The sequence below is a fragment of the Chiloscyllium plagiosum genome, unplaced genomic scaffold (assembly GCF_037043375.1).
Source record: "Chiloscyllium plagiosum isolate Xiang-an unplaced genomic scaffold, Cpla_swu_hap1 HiC_scaffold_35, whole genome shotgun sequence".
NCBI classification, from domain to species: domain Eukaryota; kingdom Metazoa; phylum Chordata; class Chondrichthyes; order Orectolobiformes; family Hemiscylliidae; genus Chiloscyllium; species Chiloscyllium plagiosum.
In genome coordinates, this window is record NW_028270173.1 from 2,669,304 (window position 1) to 2,687,355 (window position 18,052).

General features: G+C 44.4%; 1 protein-coding gene across 1 annotated transcript in view; it reads right to left on the reverse strand.

The window, feature by feature from the left end:
• Positions 1-18,052, reverse strand: part of LOC122541477 (uncharacterized) — a 208,061-nt gene that overhangs the window by 126,031 nt on the left and 63,978 nt on the right. The window contains exon 3 of the mRNA XM_087979105.1: positions 16,617-16,715. Within this exon, the coding sequence (XP_087835231.1) occupies positions 16,617-16,715 (99 nt within the window). The remainder of the gene's footprint in view (positions 1-16,616; positions 16,716-18,052) is intronic.

The following is an 18,052-nucleotide window of genomic DNA, read 5'->3' on the forward strand; positions in this document are numbered from 1 at the left end:
GTATGATTTAGCCAGAGTGGACTTGGAGCAGATACTTTTAGATAAATCTGTGTCAGAGTAGTCAAGAGGAAATAGGGAAAGTACATGGCTAAGATGTTCCAATGGAGGAAAAGCTGTGAACCCTGGATATAAAGGGACATATAGGATGGGACAAAGAAAGGAAAGCCTTCAGGGAGATATTGAGGTCTGAAAGCAGAAGCCTTGAGGAGTATAGAATGTGAAAGGGAGAGCTTAAAATGGAAAGTAGGAGAGCAAAAAGGGACAAGATAAAGGCATGTTAAATAAAGGAAAATCCAAAGTTATTTTACAAGTTCATTAATAATAAAAGAAAAACAAAAAGAAAGACTTGGACCATTCAAGACATCAGTGGCAATTTGTGTGTGAAGCCAGAGGATTGTTAGTAGAATTACACATGAATACTTTGTGCTGCTGTTTACAAGTTACAGGGACAATGTGGGAAAACAGGGAGAAGTGTGCAAAATCAAAAAAAAATAGTATTGACAGAGAGGAGGTTCTGAGAGGTCCAGTGCCCCATTTTTCCAGCATTCACCCCTATTTCCTCATCCTTTACCTCCATCCACTCCACATTCAGCTCATATCCCCTGCTACCCCTCCTTCCTCCTTCTCTCCATCTTCCCCTTCTTCACACCCACCTTACTCATCTTCCACCCGAATCTATATCTCCTTATCCCCATCTCTTCCTCCTTCACTTTCATCTCTCGTTTTTCACTCCATCTATCCCTCCTTCATCCTCACCTCCCCATCCTGACACCCATCTGTCCTTCTTTCAATCCAATCTATCCCTCCAAACCTTTTTACCTCTCCTTCACCCCCATCTACCCCTCATTCACTCACTCATGGATTAAGGGAGAACTTGCCATTTGGCTCAAAGGTAGAAGACCGAGGGTGGTGGTGGAGGGTTGTTTTTCAGACTGGAGTCCTGTGACCAGTGGAGTGCCACAAGGATCGGGGTTGGGTCTACTACTTTTCATCATTTATATAAATGATTTGGATGCGAGCATAAGAGGTACAGTTAGTAAGTTTCCAGATGACCCCAAAATTGAAGGTATAGTGGACAGCGAAGAGGGTTATCTCAGATTACAACGGGATCTTGATCAGATGGGCCAATGGGCTGAGAACTGGCAGATGGACTTTAATTTAGATAAATGTGAGGTGCTGCATTTTGGGAAAGCAAATCTTAGCAGCACCTATACACTTAATGGTATGATCCGAGGGAATGTGCTGAACAAAGAGACCAGGTTCATAGCTCCTTGAAAGTGGAGATGCAAGTAGATAGGATAGTGAAGAAAGCTTTTGGTATGCTTTCCTTTATTGGTCAGAGTATTGAGTATAGGAGTTGGGAAGTCACATTACAGCTGTACAGGATATTGGTTAGGCCACTATTGGAGTATTGCGTGCAATTCTGGTCTCCTTCCTATTGGAAAGATGTTGTGAAACTTGAAAGGGTTCAGAAAAGATTTACAAGGATGTTGCCAGGATTGGAGGATTTGAGCTATAGGGAGAGGCTGTATAGACTAGGGCTGTTTTCCATGGAGCGTCGGAGGCTGAGGGGTGACCTTATAGAGGTTTATAAAATCATGACGGACATGGATAGGATAAATAGATAAAGTCTTTTCCCTGGGGTGGAGGAGTCCAGAACTAGAGGGCATAGGTTTATGGTGAGAAGGGAAAGATATAAAAAGGCCTAAGGGGCAAATTTTTCACTTAGAGGGTGGTGTGTGTGTATGGAATGAGCTGCCAGAGGAAGTGCTGGAGGCCAGTACAATTGCAACATTTAAAAGGCATCTGGATAGATATATGAATAGGAAGGGTTTGGAGGTATATGGGCCAGGTGCTGGCAGGTGGGACTAGATTGGATTGGGATATCTGGTCGGCATGGGCGAGTTGGACCGAAGGGTCTGTTTCCGTGCTGTACATCTCTATGACTCTATGACTGTTTGACATCTACCCTTCCTTTACTCCCATCTACCCCTCTTCACACCATCTCCCCCTCCTTCTCTCCCATTACTCCCTCATAATTCCATATCTCCCACTCCTTCACCCTATCTATCCCCTCCTTCATCCCCATTTCGCTCTCCTTCAATCACAACCGCCCTTCTTCATCTCCATCTCCCACACGTTGACACCATCCACCTGTCTCCATCTCCTTCACCCCCTCAAACAATCCTCCACATACATCTCACTCTCCATTACTCCCATTTACCTCTCCTTCTCCCTTCTTTCACTCCCAGTTTTCCCTCTTCTATCACTCTCACCTTATTCATTCTCCGCCCTAATCCACTCTTCCTTATCCCCATCTCTCCCTCTTTTTCCTCCTAACTCCTCTTTTTCACACCCATCTACCCTCTTTTCACTCCCATTTTCCCCTCCTTCATCCTATCCCCTCATTTCGCTTCCATTTTACTCATCTACACCTCCTTATCCCCATCTCTTCCCCTTCTGTTACTCACATCTCCCCACCTCCACTCTCATCTACACCTTATCCTCTTCCAACTTACCTCCGTTACCACAATCTAACTCCATCACCCCATCTCCCCTTCCCTCCTTCACCCATATCTACCCCTCCTTCACCCTATCTCCCTCTTCTTTACCCCCATCCAACCTTTTTTCAGCCCATATCCCCATCTTCACCCTCATCTACCCCTTCTTCACTCCCACTTTACTCATCTTCCATCCTAATGTACGCCTCCTTATCCCCATCTCTTCTGCCTTCACCCATCTCTCCTTTTTCACCATATCTACCTCTTTGTCACCGTCATCTCTCCATCTTCACCTCATCTGTCCCTCTTTCAAACCAATCTAACCCGCCATACCTATTTACCCCTCCTTCACCCCTTCTCCCTCTCCTTCACCCCCATCACACCCTCCTTCTTTCGTATCTCCTACTCCCTCACCATATCTATTCCCTCCTTCACCCTCATTTCCCACTTGTTCACTCCATCTTACCTTTTCACTCCCATCTCCCTCTCTTTCACCCCATCTCCCTCTTTTTCACTTTCCTACCCTTCCTCACTATCCTCTTCCCTCCTTCACTCCCATTTGCCCCTCTTTCATCCATACCTAGCCCTCCTTCACATCTCATGCTACCATTCTGTAGTGATTGGAACAATGTCAGCCAGGTAGATTTCATAGAATGTGAGTTCCCTGACTGAGGCTATTAATCTGATCCAATCAGGGAGCCCTGGCTGAGATACAATCAGGACTGTCAGGGGTTTTGCTCACTCTAAAGCTGGCTATGTGCTAGCTGGATCAGTGTCATATGTTATGCACCTGTAAATAAACAGTGACTTAGTGATGGGATATGACCTTGGTGATGGGGCAGATGGGAGTGAAAAGGGGGGAGATAAGAGTGAAGGAGGGATAAGATTGGTTTAAGAAAGGGGTAGACGGTGAAAAAAGAGGAAGATAGTGTGTCATATGGAATTATTTCAGTAATGCCAAGAGAAAAACACGCCCCTGAAGAGATTCACTCATAACAGTTGTCTCTGAATTGGGGTAAGCATTTCTGACATCATGTCTTTATTTGAGAAGCTTGACTCATTTTATCCTGCCGTTAAAGACGGGTCTAGTATGTAGAAATAATTCCTTACTTTTAATGGGCAAATGACATTGGAGTAGATGAAAAGCAACAACTAATTCTCTTGAAAGTATATGGACTCAAAGCTTTTTTATTAATTAGGAGCCTAATTTTCCCAGAGGCACCTGATATGAAAACCTCTCACAGGTTGATAAATTTAGCTAAGGAATATTATGACTCCAAGCCTCCTCTAATTCTGACACACTATCGGTTTTACTTGACAGTTCCAGAACCAAGGGAATCCATTTCAGGATTTTTGACGAGGTTATGATGACTGGTAGAGGTATTTGATTTTTGAGAGATGGTTTCGTACAGGGATTAACGATATGACCATACAAAAGAGACTACTAGCTGAAGTTCAACTGGACTTCAAACTCCTGACTTGTGCCTTGTAGATGATGAATAGACTTTGGGGTGTCAGGAGGTGAGTTACTCGCCACAGTTTCCCTAGTCTCTGACCTGCTATTGTAACCACTATGTTTATGTGGTGAGTCCAGTTGAATTTTTAGTCAATGGCAATCTCAACGATGTTGACAGTGGGGGATTCAGTGATGGTGATACAGTGAATGTCAAGAGGCAGTGGTTAGACTGTCTCTTATTCATGATGGACATTGTCTGGCATTTGTGTGGCACGAATGTTACTTACCACTAGTCGGCCCAAGCCTGGATATTGTCCAAATCTTGTTGCATTTAAACACAGACAGCTTCAGTATCTGAGAAGTCCTGATTGGAGCTGAACACTGTGCAGTCATTGGCAAACATCCCCACTTCTGACCTTATCACAGAGGAAAGGTCGTTGATGAATCAGCTGAAGATTGTTAGGCCAAGGACATTATCCCGAGGAACTTCTGCAGAGATGTCCTGGAGCTGAGATGATTGACCGTCCACAACCACAATCATCTTCCTTTGTGCCAGGTATGAGTCTAACCAGTGTAGTATTTTCCCCTGATACCCATTGATTCCAGTTTTACCCGGGCTCCTTGATGCCACACTTGGTCAAATGCGGCCTTATGTCAAGGGCTGTCACTCTCACCTCACCTCTAGAATTCAGCTCTTTTGTTCATGTTTGAACCAAGGCTGTAATGAATTCAGGACCTGAGTGACCCTGGCGAATCCCAAACTGGGCGTCACTGAGCAAGTAATCGATGAACAGGTGCTGTTAGATAGCCGTGTTGGTGACCCCTTCCATTACCTTACTGATGATGGAGAGTAGATTGATTGAGCGGGTTGGCCGGGTTGGATTTGTCCTGCGTTTTGTGCACAGGACATACCTGGGCAATTTTCCACTTTGTCAGGTCCATGCCAGTGTTGTAACTGTACTGGAGGAACTTGGGTAGGGGAGCAGCAAGTTCTGGAGCACACATCTTCAGTATTATTGCCGGAATTTTATCAGGGCTCGCTGCCTTTGCAGTATCCTGTGCCTCCAACCGTTTCTTGATATCACATGGAGTGAATCAAATTGACTGGAAACTGGTATTTGTGATGCTGGGACCACTGGAGGAGCCCAAGATGGATTATCCACTTGACACCTCTGACTGAAGATTGTTGCAAATGCATCAGCCTTATCTTTTGCACTGATGTGCTGGGCTTCTCCATCGTTGAGGTGGGGATATTTGTGGAGGCTCTTCCTCCAGTGAGTTGTTCAATTGTCCACCACGATTCACGACTGAATGTGGAAGGACTGCAGAACTTAGATCTGATCTGTTGGCTGTGGGGTCGCTTAGCTCTGTCTATCACTTGCTGTTTATGCCATATGGCAAGGAAGTAGTCCTGTTTGGTCGCTTCACCAGGTTGACCTCTCATTTTTAGGTATGCCTGATGCTGCTCCTGGCATGCCCTCCTGCACTCTCCATTGAACCATGGTTGATCCCCAGACTTGATGGTAATGGTTGAGTGGGGTATATGCCAGGTCATGAGGTTGCAGGTTGTGCTGGAGTACAATTCTGCTGCTATTAATGGCCCATAGCACCTCATGTGCTGCTAGGTCAGTTCAAAATCTGTCAAGTGCCACACAACACGATAGAGGTTATTCTCAATGCGAAAGCAGGACTTTGTCTTCACAAGAACAGTGCTTTACCTATACTGTCATGGACACATGTTTCTGCACACGGCAGATTAGTAAGGATGAGGTCAAGTATGTTTTTCTCTCTTGTTGGTTCCTTCACCACCTGCTGCAGACCCAGTCTAGAAGTTATATTCTTTAGGACACAACCAGCTCAATCACTAATGCTGCTGCCAAGCCACCCATGGTGGTGGACATTGAAATCCCCCACTCAGAGTACATTTTGCACCCTTGCCACCCTCAGTGCTTCCTCCAAGTGTTGTTCAACATGGAAGAATACTGATTCATCAGCCAAAGGAGGACGGTACGTTGTAATCGGTTTCCTTCATGTTTAACCTGAAGCCATGAGACTTCATAGGGTCCAAAGTCGATGTCAAGGACTCCCTTCGCAACTCCCTCCTGACTGTATACCACTGTGCTGCCACCACTGCTGGGTCTGTCCTACCGGTAAGACAAGACATATCCACGTATGGTAATGGTGGTGGTATGGGGTGTTATCTATAAGGTATGATTCCATAAAAATGACTATGTCAGACAGCTCTCCCAATTTCAGCATGAGTCCCCAGATGTTGCTAAAGAGGACCTTGCATGGTCCACAGGGCTGTTTGTGTTTTCGCCGTCACCTTTTCTGGTTCCTAGTTCAAAGCCAGGTGGCTCATCTGGTTTCATTTCTTTGTTGTGACTTTCTCGCAATTGATACAACTGAGTGGTTTGCTAGGCCATTTCAGAGGACAGTTAAGAGTCAACCACATTGCTGTGGCTCTGGAGTCACATGTAGACTAGATCAGGTAAGGATGGCAGTTTCCTTCCCTAAAGGACATTAGTGAACCAGATGAGTTTTTCTGACAATTGATAATGGCTTAGTCAACTCTTAATTTCCGATTTTTAATTGAGGTCATCGCCTCCCCAATGCTTGACAACAAGAGTCCCACCAGGCATGAATTCAGTAAGACAACTCATAGGCCAGTATCCAGAAGATTGCACACCTTGGAAAATCCACCTATATCTGGTTTGGAACAGTTCAACTGCTTAGCAACATCCAAATCAGAACCAATCAAAATAAACATCTGGTTAAATGGTCACCCAGTTCTAATGGAGGTCGATATCTGCATCAGGTACATTGTATCAGTGATTGTAGAGCCAGTCTAATTCAAAATTCACCGTGGATTCGAACCCTTAAGTTTGTGTAAGACCTCAGCTTCATGGGAACTAAAGCAGGGAATCCCTACAGATTAAGGGTACAACTTTGATTCCCATCTTTCATGATAAACAGCTGGTTCAGTTATCACTGGTTGTAGTAAAGGCTCAGGCCCAAGTTTAATGGGGTCAAATTGGTTGAGAAAGATTGAGTGTTTGTCTCAACATTTTACGATTAGAAATTGGCTGTCTGAGTGAAGTCCTAATTAAATACCCAGAACCTTTTCAGGGAGATCTAGAGACTATCAAAGGGGCCAAGGCCACCTTACATGTTGAGCAAAAAGCAATTCCATGATGCTGCAAGGCCCACCCAATATCATTTGTTTTGCAGGCAAAGTAGAGGCAGAAATTAGGAAGCTGGAAGCATCAAACCAGGTCAATTTACAGAATGGGCAGCACCTGTCACATTAATTGTGAAGATTAGATTAGATTACTTACAATGTGGAAACAGGCCCTTTGGCCCAACAAGTCCACATCGACCCTCCAAAGAGCAACCCAACCAGACCCATTCCCCTACACCTAACACTACGGGCAATTTAACATGGCCAATTCACCTAACTGCACATTTTTGGACTGTGGGAGGAAACCGGAGCACCCGGAGGAAACCGATGCAGACACGGGGAGAATGTGCAAACTCCACACAGATAGTTGCCTAAGGCGGGAATTGAACCCAGGTCTCTGGCGCTGTGAGGCAGCAGTGCTAACCATTGTGACACCGTGCTGCCCTAAAGTCTGACCATGGCTGATCCTTTTTCAATCGAAAATGGAAGGGTGCCAGGATGGAAGCCAGATTACATATGAATTTTCGCTAATAATTCACCAACCCAAGACCTATGCACTGGCACAGACGCGGAAGCTAGAGTACCTTTGTTCACTCTCATTTTATTTTCCACAACAGGTGTAATCCAGTCCTGTCAACTCCGTAGCCCAAGTATGTCACTTGTCGACTTCGCCTTTGTGGGGATTTTAAACAAACGGTGAACTGCTTTTCGCAACTGGATAAATACTCAACCCCTCACAAAGCGATCGTCTACACAAAGCTGGCGGGGGGGGTGGTGTGGTCCTTCATAAACCATGCGTACTTGCAATTGTGGTTAGATGAAGATTCCCGGTGTCATGGTACAATTAATATCCTTAAGGGTTTGTATCAATATAGGAGACTGCCTTTTAGGGTATCATCAGCCTGAAGAAGGGCCTGTGCCCGAAACGTCGAATCTCCTGTTCCCTGGATGCTGCCTGACCTGCTGTGCTGTTCCAGCAATAAAGTTTCAACTATCATCAGCCTATGCCATTTTCCAAGGGACAATGGAGAACATTTTATGAGGTCTACCGTAGGTCACCATTTATTGGATGCTGTGATAATAACTGGGACGACCAATAAACAGCACTTAGAGTACTTGGAATAGTGCTTTAAAGTTTCTCCAAGACAGGGGTATGCCTTAGGGGGGAAAGAAAATGTGTTCCAGGCATCCCAAGTGACCTACTTGGGCTATAGAGTTGACAAGAGAAAATCCATATGTAACCTGGCCTCCATTCTGGCACCCTTACATTTTCTATTGGAAAAGGTTCAGCCATGTAAATGGTCTCTTGACCAAGATGTAGCCTTTAGGGAAATGAAGAAGCAGCTATCATCATCTAAGATGTTAGCACACTACAATCCCAAGTGAGATGTGGTGCCAACATGTGATGCCTCCCCGTATGATACTGAGGTAGCATTGGCTCACAGATGGCCCAGTGGAGAGGAATACCTAAAGCTATGCTTTGGTTGATGCTGAATGAAGACACACGCAGATAGAGAATCAAGGTTCAACGGTCATCTTTGGAATGAAAAAGTTCCACCAATACCTTTACAGACATAACTTTGTAATAGTAATGGACCACAAACTCCTGCTAGGGCTACTCAAACGGGAAAGACAGAGCCGTGCCACCCATAGCTCTAGGTTGATTTCAATGGTGGGCTCTTGTACAATAACAAGTTGGAACATTGTCAAGATGCCTTGAGCTGCCTCCCACTGGCAGATTCAACACTAGTGGTGCCACCACTGGATGATTCTGTTATACAGTCATAGAGTCATAGAGATGTACAGCACGGAAACAAACCCTTCGGACCAACCCATCCATGTCGACCAGATATCCCAACCCAATCTAATCTCACCTGCCAGCACTTGGCCCATATCCCTCCAAACCCTTCCTATTCATGTACCTATCCAGATGCTTTTTAAATGTTGCAATTGTACCAGCCTCCACCACGTCCTCTGGAAGCTCATTCCATACACGTACCACTCCCTGTGTGACAATGTTGCCCCTTAGATCTCTTTTATATCTTTCCCCTCTCACCCTAAACCTATGCCCTCTAATTTTGGACTCTCCCAGGCCAGGGAAAAAGATTTAGTCTATTTATCCTAACCAGGCCCCTCATAATTTTGTAAACCTCTATAAGATCACCCCTCAGCCTCTGATGGTCCAAGGAAAGCAGCCCCAGCCTGTTCAGCCTCTCCCTATAGCTCAATTCCTTCAATCCTAGCAACATCCTTGTAAATCTTTTATGAACCCTTTCAAGTTTCACAACATCTTTCCGATAGGAAGGACACCAGAATTGCACACAATATTCCAACAGTGGTCTAACCAATGTCCTGCATAACTGCAACATGACCTCCCAATTACTGTACTTAAAACTCTGACCAATAAAGAAAAGCATACCAAACACCTTCTTCACTATCCTATTTACCTGCGACTCCACTTTCAAGGAGCTATGAACCTGCACTCCAAGGTCTCTTTGTTCAGCAACACTCCTCGGTCCTTACCATTAAGTGTATAAGTCCTGTTAAGATTTGCTTTCCCAAAATGCAGCACCTCGCAATTATCTGAATTAAACTCCATCTGCCACTTCTCAGCCCATTGGCCTATCTGGTCAAGATCCTGTTGTAATCCAGGTAACCTTCTTTGCGGTCCACTACACCTCCAATTTTGGTGTCATCTGCAAACTTGCTAACTGTACCTTTTTTACTCACATCCAAATCATTTACATAAATGACGAAAAGTAGTGGACCCAGCCCCAATCCTTGTGGCACTCCACTGGTCACAAGCCTCCAGCCTGAAAAACAACCCTCCACCACCACCCTCTGTCTTCTACCTTTGTGCCAGTTCTGTATCCAAATGGCTAGATCTCCCTGTATTCCATGAGATCTAACCTTGCTAACTAGTCTCCCATGGGGATCCTTGTCGAACGCCTTACTGAAGTCCATATAAACCACATCTACCCCTCTGCCCTCATCAATCATCGGGTTATTTCTTCAAAAAACTCAATCAAGTTTGTGAGACATGATTTCCCATGCACAAAGCCATGTTGACTATCCCGAATCAGTCCTTTCCTTTCCAAATACATGTACATCCTGTCCCTCAGAATTCACTCCAACAACTTGCCCACCACTGATGTCAGGCTCACTGCTCTATAGTTCCCTGGCTTGTCCTTACCACCCTTCTTAAACAGTGGCACCATGTTAGCCAACCTCCAGTCTTTCAGCTCCTCACCTGTGAGTATTGATGATACAAATATCTCAGCAATCACTTCCCAAGCTTCCCACAGAGTTCTATGGTATACCTGATCAGGTCCTGGGGATTTATCCGCTTTCATGTGTTTCAAGACATCTAGCACCTCCTCCTCTGTAATATGGACATTTTTCAAGATGTCACCATCTATTTCCCTACACTCTACATCTTTCACGTATATTTCCACAGTAAATACTGATGCAAAATACACGTTTAGTATCTCCCCCATTTTCTGCAGCTCCACACAAAGGCAGCCTTGCTGATCTTTGAGGGGTTCTATTCTCTCCCTAGTTACCCTTTTGTCCTTAATATATTTGTAAAAACCCTTTGGATTCTCCTTAATTCTATTTGTCAAAGCTACCATCTTCTGTCCCCTTTTTGGCCTCCTGATTTCCCTCTTAAGTAAACTCCTACTGCCTTTCTACTCTTTAAGGATTCACTTGATCTATCCTGTCTATACCTGACATATGCTTCTTTCTTTTTCTTAACCAAACCTTCAATTTCTTTAGTTATCCGGCATTCCCTATACCTACCAGCCTTTCCTTTCACCCCAACAGGAATATACTTTCTCTGGACTCTCACTTATCTCATTTCTGAAGGCTTCCCATTTTCCAGCCGTCCCTTTACATGCTTTCGGAAGTTCTTGCCTAATACTGTCAAAATTGGCCTTTCTCCAATTTAGAACTTCAACTTTTAGATCTGATCTATCCTTTTCCATCACTATTGTAAATCTAATAGAATTAAGGTCGCTGGCCCCAAAGTGCTCCCCCACTGACACCTCAGTCACCTGCCCTGCCTTATTTCCCAAGAGTAGATCAAGCTTTGCACCTTCTTTAGTAGGTACTTCCACATAATGAATCAGAAAATTTTCTTGTAAATACTTAACAAATTCCTCTCCACCTAAACCCTTAACACTACAGCAGTCCCAGTCTATGTTCGGAAAGTTAAAATCCCCTAGCATAACCACCCTATTATTCTTACAGATAGTTGAGATCTCCTTACAAATTCATTTCTCCATTTCCCTCTGACTATTCGGGGTCTATAATACAATACCAATAAGGTGATCATCCCTTTCTTATTTCTCAGTTCTACTCAAATAACTTCCTTGGATGTATTTCTGGGAATATCCTGCAACAGTACAGCTGTAATGCTATCCCTTACCAAAAGCGCCACTCCCCCTCCTCTCTTGCCTCCCTCTCTGTCCTTACTATAGCATTTGTATCCTGGAACATTAAGCTGCCAGTCATGTCCATCCCTGAGCCACGTTTCTGTAATTGCTATGATATCCCAGTCCCATGTTCCTAACCATGCCCTGAGTTCATCTGCCTTCCCTGTTAGGCCCCTTGCATTGAAATTAATGCAGTTTAATTTATCAGTCTGCTTTGTCCCTGTCTGCCCTGACTGACTCGCTTCTGTTCTCAACTGTACCAGTCTCAGATTGATCTCTTTCCTTACTATCTCCCTGGGTCCCACTCCCCTACCTTACTAGTAGGGGAGTACTTAAATTCTCCCAAGCAACTCTAGCAAATCTCCCTGCCAGTATATTAGTGAGGAAATTCACACAGCCAAAGTACAAAGAGATCTGGGAGTGCTAGCCCAGGATTCTCTAAATGTTAATTTGCAGGTTGAGACCTTGATTAAGGAATCAAATGTAATGTTGTCATTTATCTCAAGAGAGTTGGAATATAAAAGCAGTGATGTGCTTCTGAGACTTTATAAAGCTCTAGTTAGGCCCCATTTGGAATAGTGTTTCCAATTTTGGACCCCACACCTCTGGAAGGACAGACTGGCACTGGATGTGTCCAGCGGAGATTCACACGGATGATCCCTGGAATGGTAGGTCTAACATGCGATGAATGGCTGAGGATCCTGGGATTATATTCATTAGAGTTCAGAAGGCTGAGGGGAGATCTAATAGAAGCTTACAAGATAATGCATGGTTTAGAAAGGATGGACCCTGGGAAGTTGTTTCCGTTAGGCGGGGAGACTAGGACCAGTGGGCACAGCCTTAGAATTAGAATGGGTCAATTTAGAATGGAAATGAGGAGACATTTCTTCAACCAGAGAGTAATGGGCCTGTGGAATTCATTTCCATGGAGTGCAGTGGAGGCCAGACTTGAAGACATTTAAGGCTGAGATTGGCAAATATTTGATCTCACAAGGAATTAAGGGCCAAGGGGAGAGTGCGGGTAAGTGGAGTTGAAATGCCTGTCAGCCATGATTAAATGGCAGAGTGGACTCAATGGCTGAATGGCCTTACTTCCAATGTCTTATGGTCTCATGGTAAAGGACAGCATATTATTTTGAGGAGCAAGAGTGAGTGTCACAAAAATCATCATTAGATTCGGGCTGAATGGTGACTCAGTGGTTAGTACTGCTGCCTCACAGAGCCAGGGACCTAGGTTTGATTCCACCCTTGGGCAATTGTCTATGTAAAGTTTGTATATTCTACCTGTGTCTGCGTGGGTTTCCTCTGGATGCTTTGGTTTCCTCCCCAAGGCCAAAAGCTGTGCAAGTTAGGTGGATTGGCCATTCGGAGTTAACTACAGTGTCCAGGGATGTGCAAATTAGGTGGGCTAGCCATGGGAAATGCAAGGTTACAGTGATAGAGTAGGGGAGTGAGTCTGGGTAGGATGCTCTTTGGAGGGTCAGTGTGGATTCCATGGGCTGAATGGCCTGCTCCCACACTGTAGGGATTCTATGAACTCCAGCAGGGTCATCCAGGAGTTTCCAAAATGAAGATTTTGGTGAGATGTTATGCCTCGTGGCCAGGATTGGATGCTGACAGCTACATTGGAGAGGCAGTGCCCAGCGTGCCAACAAAAATAGAAATTACTGCTAGCAGCTCTCCCACATTCATGGGTAAACCCTGGACAGGGTAAACAGGCAAACCCTGAACTCAGTTCCATATCGACCATGGCAGTCCTTTCATGGGCTCTATATTTTTCATCACTGTGGACACCCACTCAAAGTGTTTGGACATGCATTCAGTTAATTCATCAAACACAGGGTTGACAATAGAAAAGTTGCAAGCATGTTTTGTAATACATGGACTCCCACAGGTGTTGGTCACAGAGAATGGGCCAATATTTACCAGCAAAGAATTTGAGTATTTCCTGAAGTCAAACGACATTTGGCATGTAAAGACAGCCCCATACCATTCATCATCCAATGAAAGAGTAGTCCAAACTTTGAAGGCGGGCTTAACGAAACAGTCTACAGCAACATTTGATACCAAACTGTCCCAGTTCCTGTTTGATTATAGGACCACCCCTCATGTAACTACATAGATAGCTCCAGCAGAATTACAAATGGGGAGAAAACACTGCACTAGTAAAATCTGATCTTCCCAGCTCTATTGGCAGGGATAGGATGAAACAGATTTAGAATCACCAATGCCAGACAGAAGACTCTTTGAAGCAAAATAGGCAGTTTACCTCATGGGACAAAGTTTGGTTTTGAAACCACGGTAATGGCCCTGCATGGGTAACAGGCATGGTCGATGTGAGGTCTGATTCTGTGACGTATAAAGTTCAGTTTGGTGAGACAGTCCTATACAAGCAAATGAGCCACATGAAAACTGCAACCTTGCAAATGTACCCGGCCCCTCAGAACATCAGGCAAGGGTGTCAGAACCTGTGAGATCGCAACCTCTGCCTAGCATAAAAAACACCTCTGAGGACGAGATGCACACAGCAGATGTCGCAGCCTTGACACTGTTACTGCCTGAAGAAGAGGATGAATTTCAGCTAAGGCGCTCCGGGTGCAAGAGACAGGCAACGGTTTGTTACACGCCACCAGTAATTGAGGCAGAATCGGAGGAACATACCAGGAAAATCTGCAGGAGAAAGAACAGGCCTATGTCCCAGGACTTAGAGAGCAATGGATATAGTAATTAGAACAATGTCAGCCAGGTAGATCTCACAGTATACCTTTTCCTTTATTGGGGCGTTAACCTGGTACAAACAGATATAAACAGGAGTGTTGGCGTTTCTGCTCAGTTTAAGAGCTGGCTCTGTGCTAACTGGGTCAGTGTCATGTACTATGCATGTGTAAATAAAGGGTGACTTGTTGATGGGATACCAACCTTCATGGAGTTATCTCCCTCTCTTTCACTCCTATCTCTTTCACTTTGTGGGCGGCACGGTGGCACAGTGGTTAGCACTGCTGCCTCACAGCGCCAGAGACCCGGGTTCAACTCCCGCCTCAGGCGACTCTCTGTGTGGAGTTTGCACATTCTCCCCGTGGCTGCGTGGGTTTCCTCCGGGTGCTCCGGTTTCCTCCCACAATCCAAAAAATGTGCAGGTTAGGTGAATTGGCCATGCTAAATTGCCCGTAGTGTTAGGTGAAGGGGTAAACGTAGGAGTATGGGTCTGGGTGGTATACGCTTCGGCGGGTCGGTGTGGACTTGATGGGCCGAAAGGCCTGTTTCCACACTGTAAGTAATCTAATCTAATCTAATCTCCCCCATCTTGCTCCTCCTTCTCTCCCATTTTCCCTACCTTCACTCCCATCTACCCCTCCTTCACCCCCATGTCCCCCTCCTTCTCCACATTTTCACTTCCATCACTCCCATCTATACCATCCCCATCTACACCTTCTTCACACCAGTCTCCCCCTCCTTCTCCACATTTTGTTTTTATTTATTCATTTTATCAGTTGTGGACGTTGCTGGTTGGCCAGTATTTATTGCTTGGCCCTGGTTGCCTTTGAGAAGACGATGGTGAGCTGCCTTCTTAAACTGCTGATGGTTCACCCACAATGCCATTAAGGAAGAAATCCCAGGATTTTGATCCAGTGACAGTGGAACGGTGATCTATTTCCAAGTCAGGATGGTGAATGGCTTGGAGGGGAATTTGAATGTGGTGTTGTTCCCAAATATCTGCTAGCTCTGTCCTTCTAGATGGAAGTGGTCGTGGCTTAGAAAGTGCTGTCTGAGAATCTTTGGTGAATTTCTGCAGTGCACCTTGTAGATAGTACACACTGCTGCTACTGAGCATCGGTAGTGGATGGAATGGATGCTTGTGGAGGTAGTGCTAATTAAGCTGGCTCCTTTATCCTGAAAGATATCAAGCTTCTAGATTGTTGTTGGGGCTGCACTCATCCAGACAAGTGGGTTGTATACAATCACACTCCTGACTTGTACTGTGTATATGGTGGACAGATTTTGAGGAGTCAGGTGAGTTACTCGCCACAGTATTCCTAGCCTCTGACCTGTTCTTGTTGCCACTGTGTTTATGTGGTGAGTCCAGCTGAATTTCTTGTCAATGATAAGCCCCAGGATTTTGACTGTGGGGAATTCAGTGATGGCAACACTGTTGAATGTCAAGGGTCAATAGTTAGATTGTGTTTTATTGGTGATGGTCGTAGTGTGGCATTTGTGTAGCACAAATGTTACTTGCCATTTGTCAGCCTAACCTGGATATTTCCCAATCTTGTTGCATTTGAAAATGGACTGTTTTACTATCTGATGAGTCGTAAATGGTAGTGAACATTGTGCAATCATCGGTGAACATCCCCACTTTTGACCTGATGCTTGATGGATGGTCATTGATGAAACAGCTGAAGATGGTTGGGTGTAGGAAACTATCCTGAGAAACTCCACACCAGCATCTCACATGACCATGGCATTGCTGCAACACGCTCAGCACTCAATACCAATAACTGCCAATTTCCAGATACCAACCTACAACTCATCCGCCTCATCCTTAATCTCAACGTCTTCACCTTCAACAACCAGCTGTTCATCTGGACACATGGAAGAATCATGGAGACCACATTTGCACCCCAATATGCCAAAAGGTTCAAGCACAAGTTCGAACTAAACTTCTTGGCTGTAAAGGACCTCCAACTAATGCTATACACCAGATACATTGACATTTTCTTCCTTCGGACTCATGGCAAGGAATCACTAAATCAACTACATGACGATATCAACAAATTTCATCCCACCATCAAAATCAGTTTCATTCTTGGACACATTCTTGCATTTCCATTAAGGATGGACACCTCACTACTTCACTCCACTGCAAGCATATAACCTCATGATGATTCACTTCTCTAGCTTCCACCTAAACATGATAAAAATAAGATCCCTTACAGAGAAGCCCTGCATGTACACAGGATCTGCTCAGATGCTAGGGAATGGGACGAACATTTACAGATGCCAAAAGACACCCTCATAAGAACAGGATATGATTTTAAACTCACTGATTGCCAGTTCCAATGTGTCACAGTGAAAAACCGTAACAACCTCCTCAGAAGTCAGATGGGGACAGGACCGTGTATCCTTCATCGTCCAATACTTCCCTAGAGCAGAGAAACAATGTCAGGTTCTTTACAGTCTTCAACATGTCATCAATAATGAGAAACATCTCACCAGAGCCATCGCAACGCCTTCACTTCTTGCTTTCAAACAACCGTCAAACCTCAAAAAGACATAGTTTGAAACAAACTACCCAGCCTTAAGGAAAACAGCGACCACATCACCATACAACCTTGCCAATGGCCAACCTCTGCATGTAGTGCCAGATCATTGACATGGATACTACCATCACACATGGGAATACCACCCACCAAGTATACAGAAGGTACACATGTGACTCGGCCAATGTTGTCTACCTCATTCACTGAGGATGCCTTGAGGCGTATATACTGGCAAGACAATGCATACACTACAACAACGGATGAATGGACATGGCACAACAATTGCTAGGCCAGGAATGTTGTCTCCCAGTCAGGGAACACTCAGCAGTCAATGACATTCAGCCTCCAATCTTCGGGTAAGCATCCTCCAAGATGGCCTTCGAGATGCAGAATCACTGAGCAGAAACTGATAGCCAAGTTCTGTACTCATGCAGATGGCCTCCACCATGTTCTTGGGTTCATGTAGTGCTACATGTAACCCCTTTATACTGTCTGTAGTTGTAAAATCTTTCTTACTCTTCTGTTTGGACACCATCACCTTGATAACTTAGAACATAAGAACTAGGATCAGGAGTCGGCCATCTAGCCATTCGAGCCAGCTCCGCGATTCAATAAGATCATGGCTGATCTTTTCATGGCCTCAGCTTCACTTACCCAACCTCTCACCACAACCCTGAACTTCTTTACTGTTCAAAAAATTATCTATCTTAGTTTTTTTTATATAATATATTTTTATTAAGAAAAAATTGAGTTTTAAATATTACAACAAATACAAAACAATGCAATTCAAAACAGTACAAAGATAGTACAAAACTAAACCCAAATAATAAAAATATTCCCCAACCCACCCTCCTATACGAATGTATGAATATTTATAGAGAAGTATAAAATTTTAAAAAAACCCTAAACTAGCTATTTAACTAAATAAATACCTAACAACAAACAAATAAATAATAATAACTCAGCACAGCCAAACAAAACACTCATACATTCACAGTTCCTCCTCCCTGGATATTGGACTCATGAAACACAATCGTTATGGCTATATAAAAGCCCTTGTTCGTGTAGCAGATAAATCTGTGTCCAGGTACTTCAAAAAGGGTTGCCATGTCTTGTAAAAATTCTCAGTTTTGTGGTGTATCATATTTGTGAGAAAATCCAGGGGAATATGCTCTATAACAATCTTCCACCAACCCGACAAGCCTGGGGGTTTTTCGGAT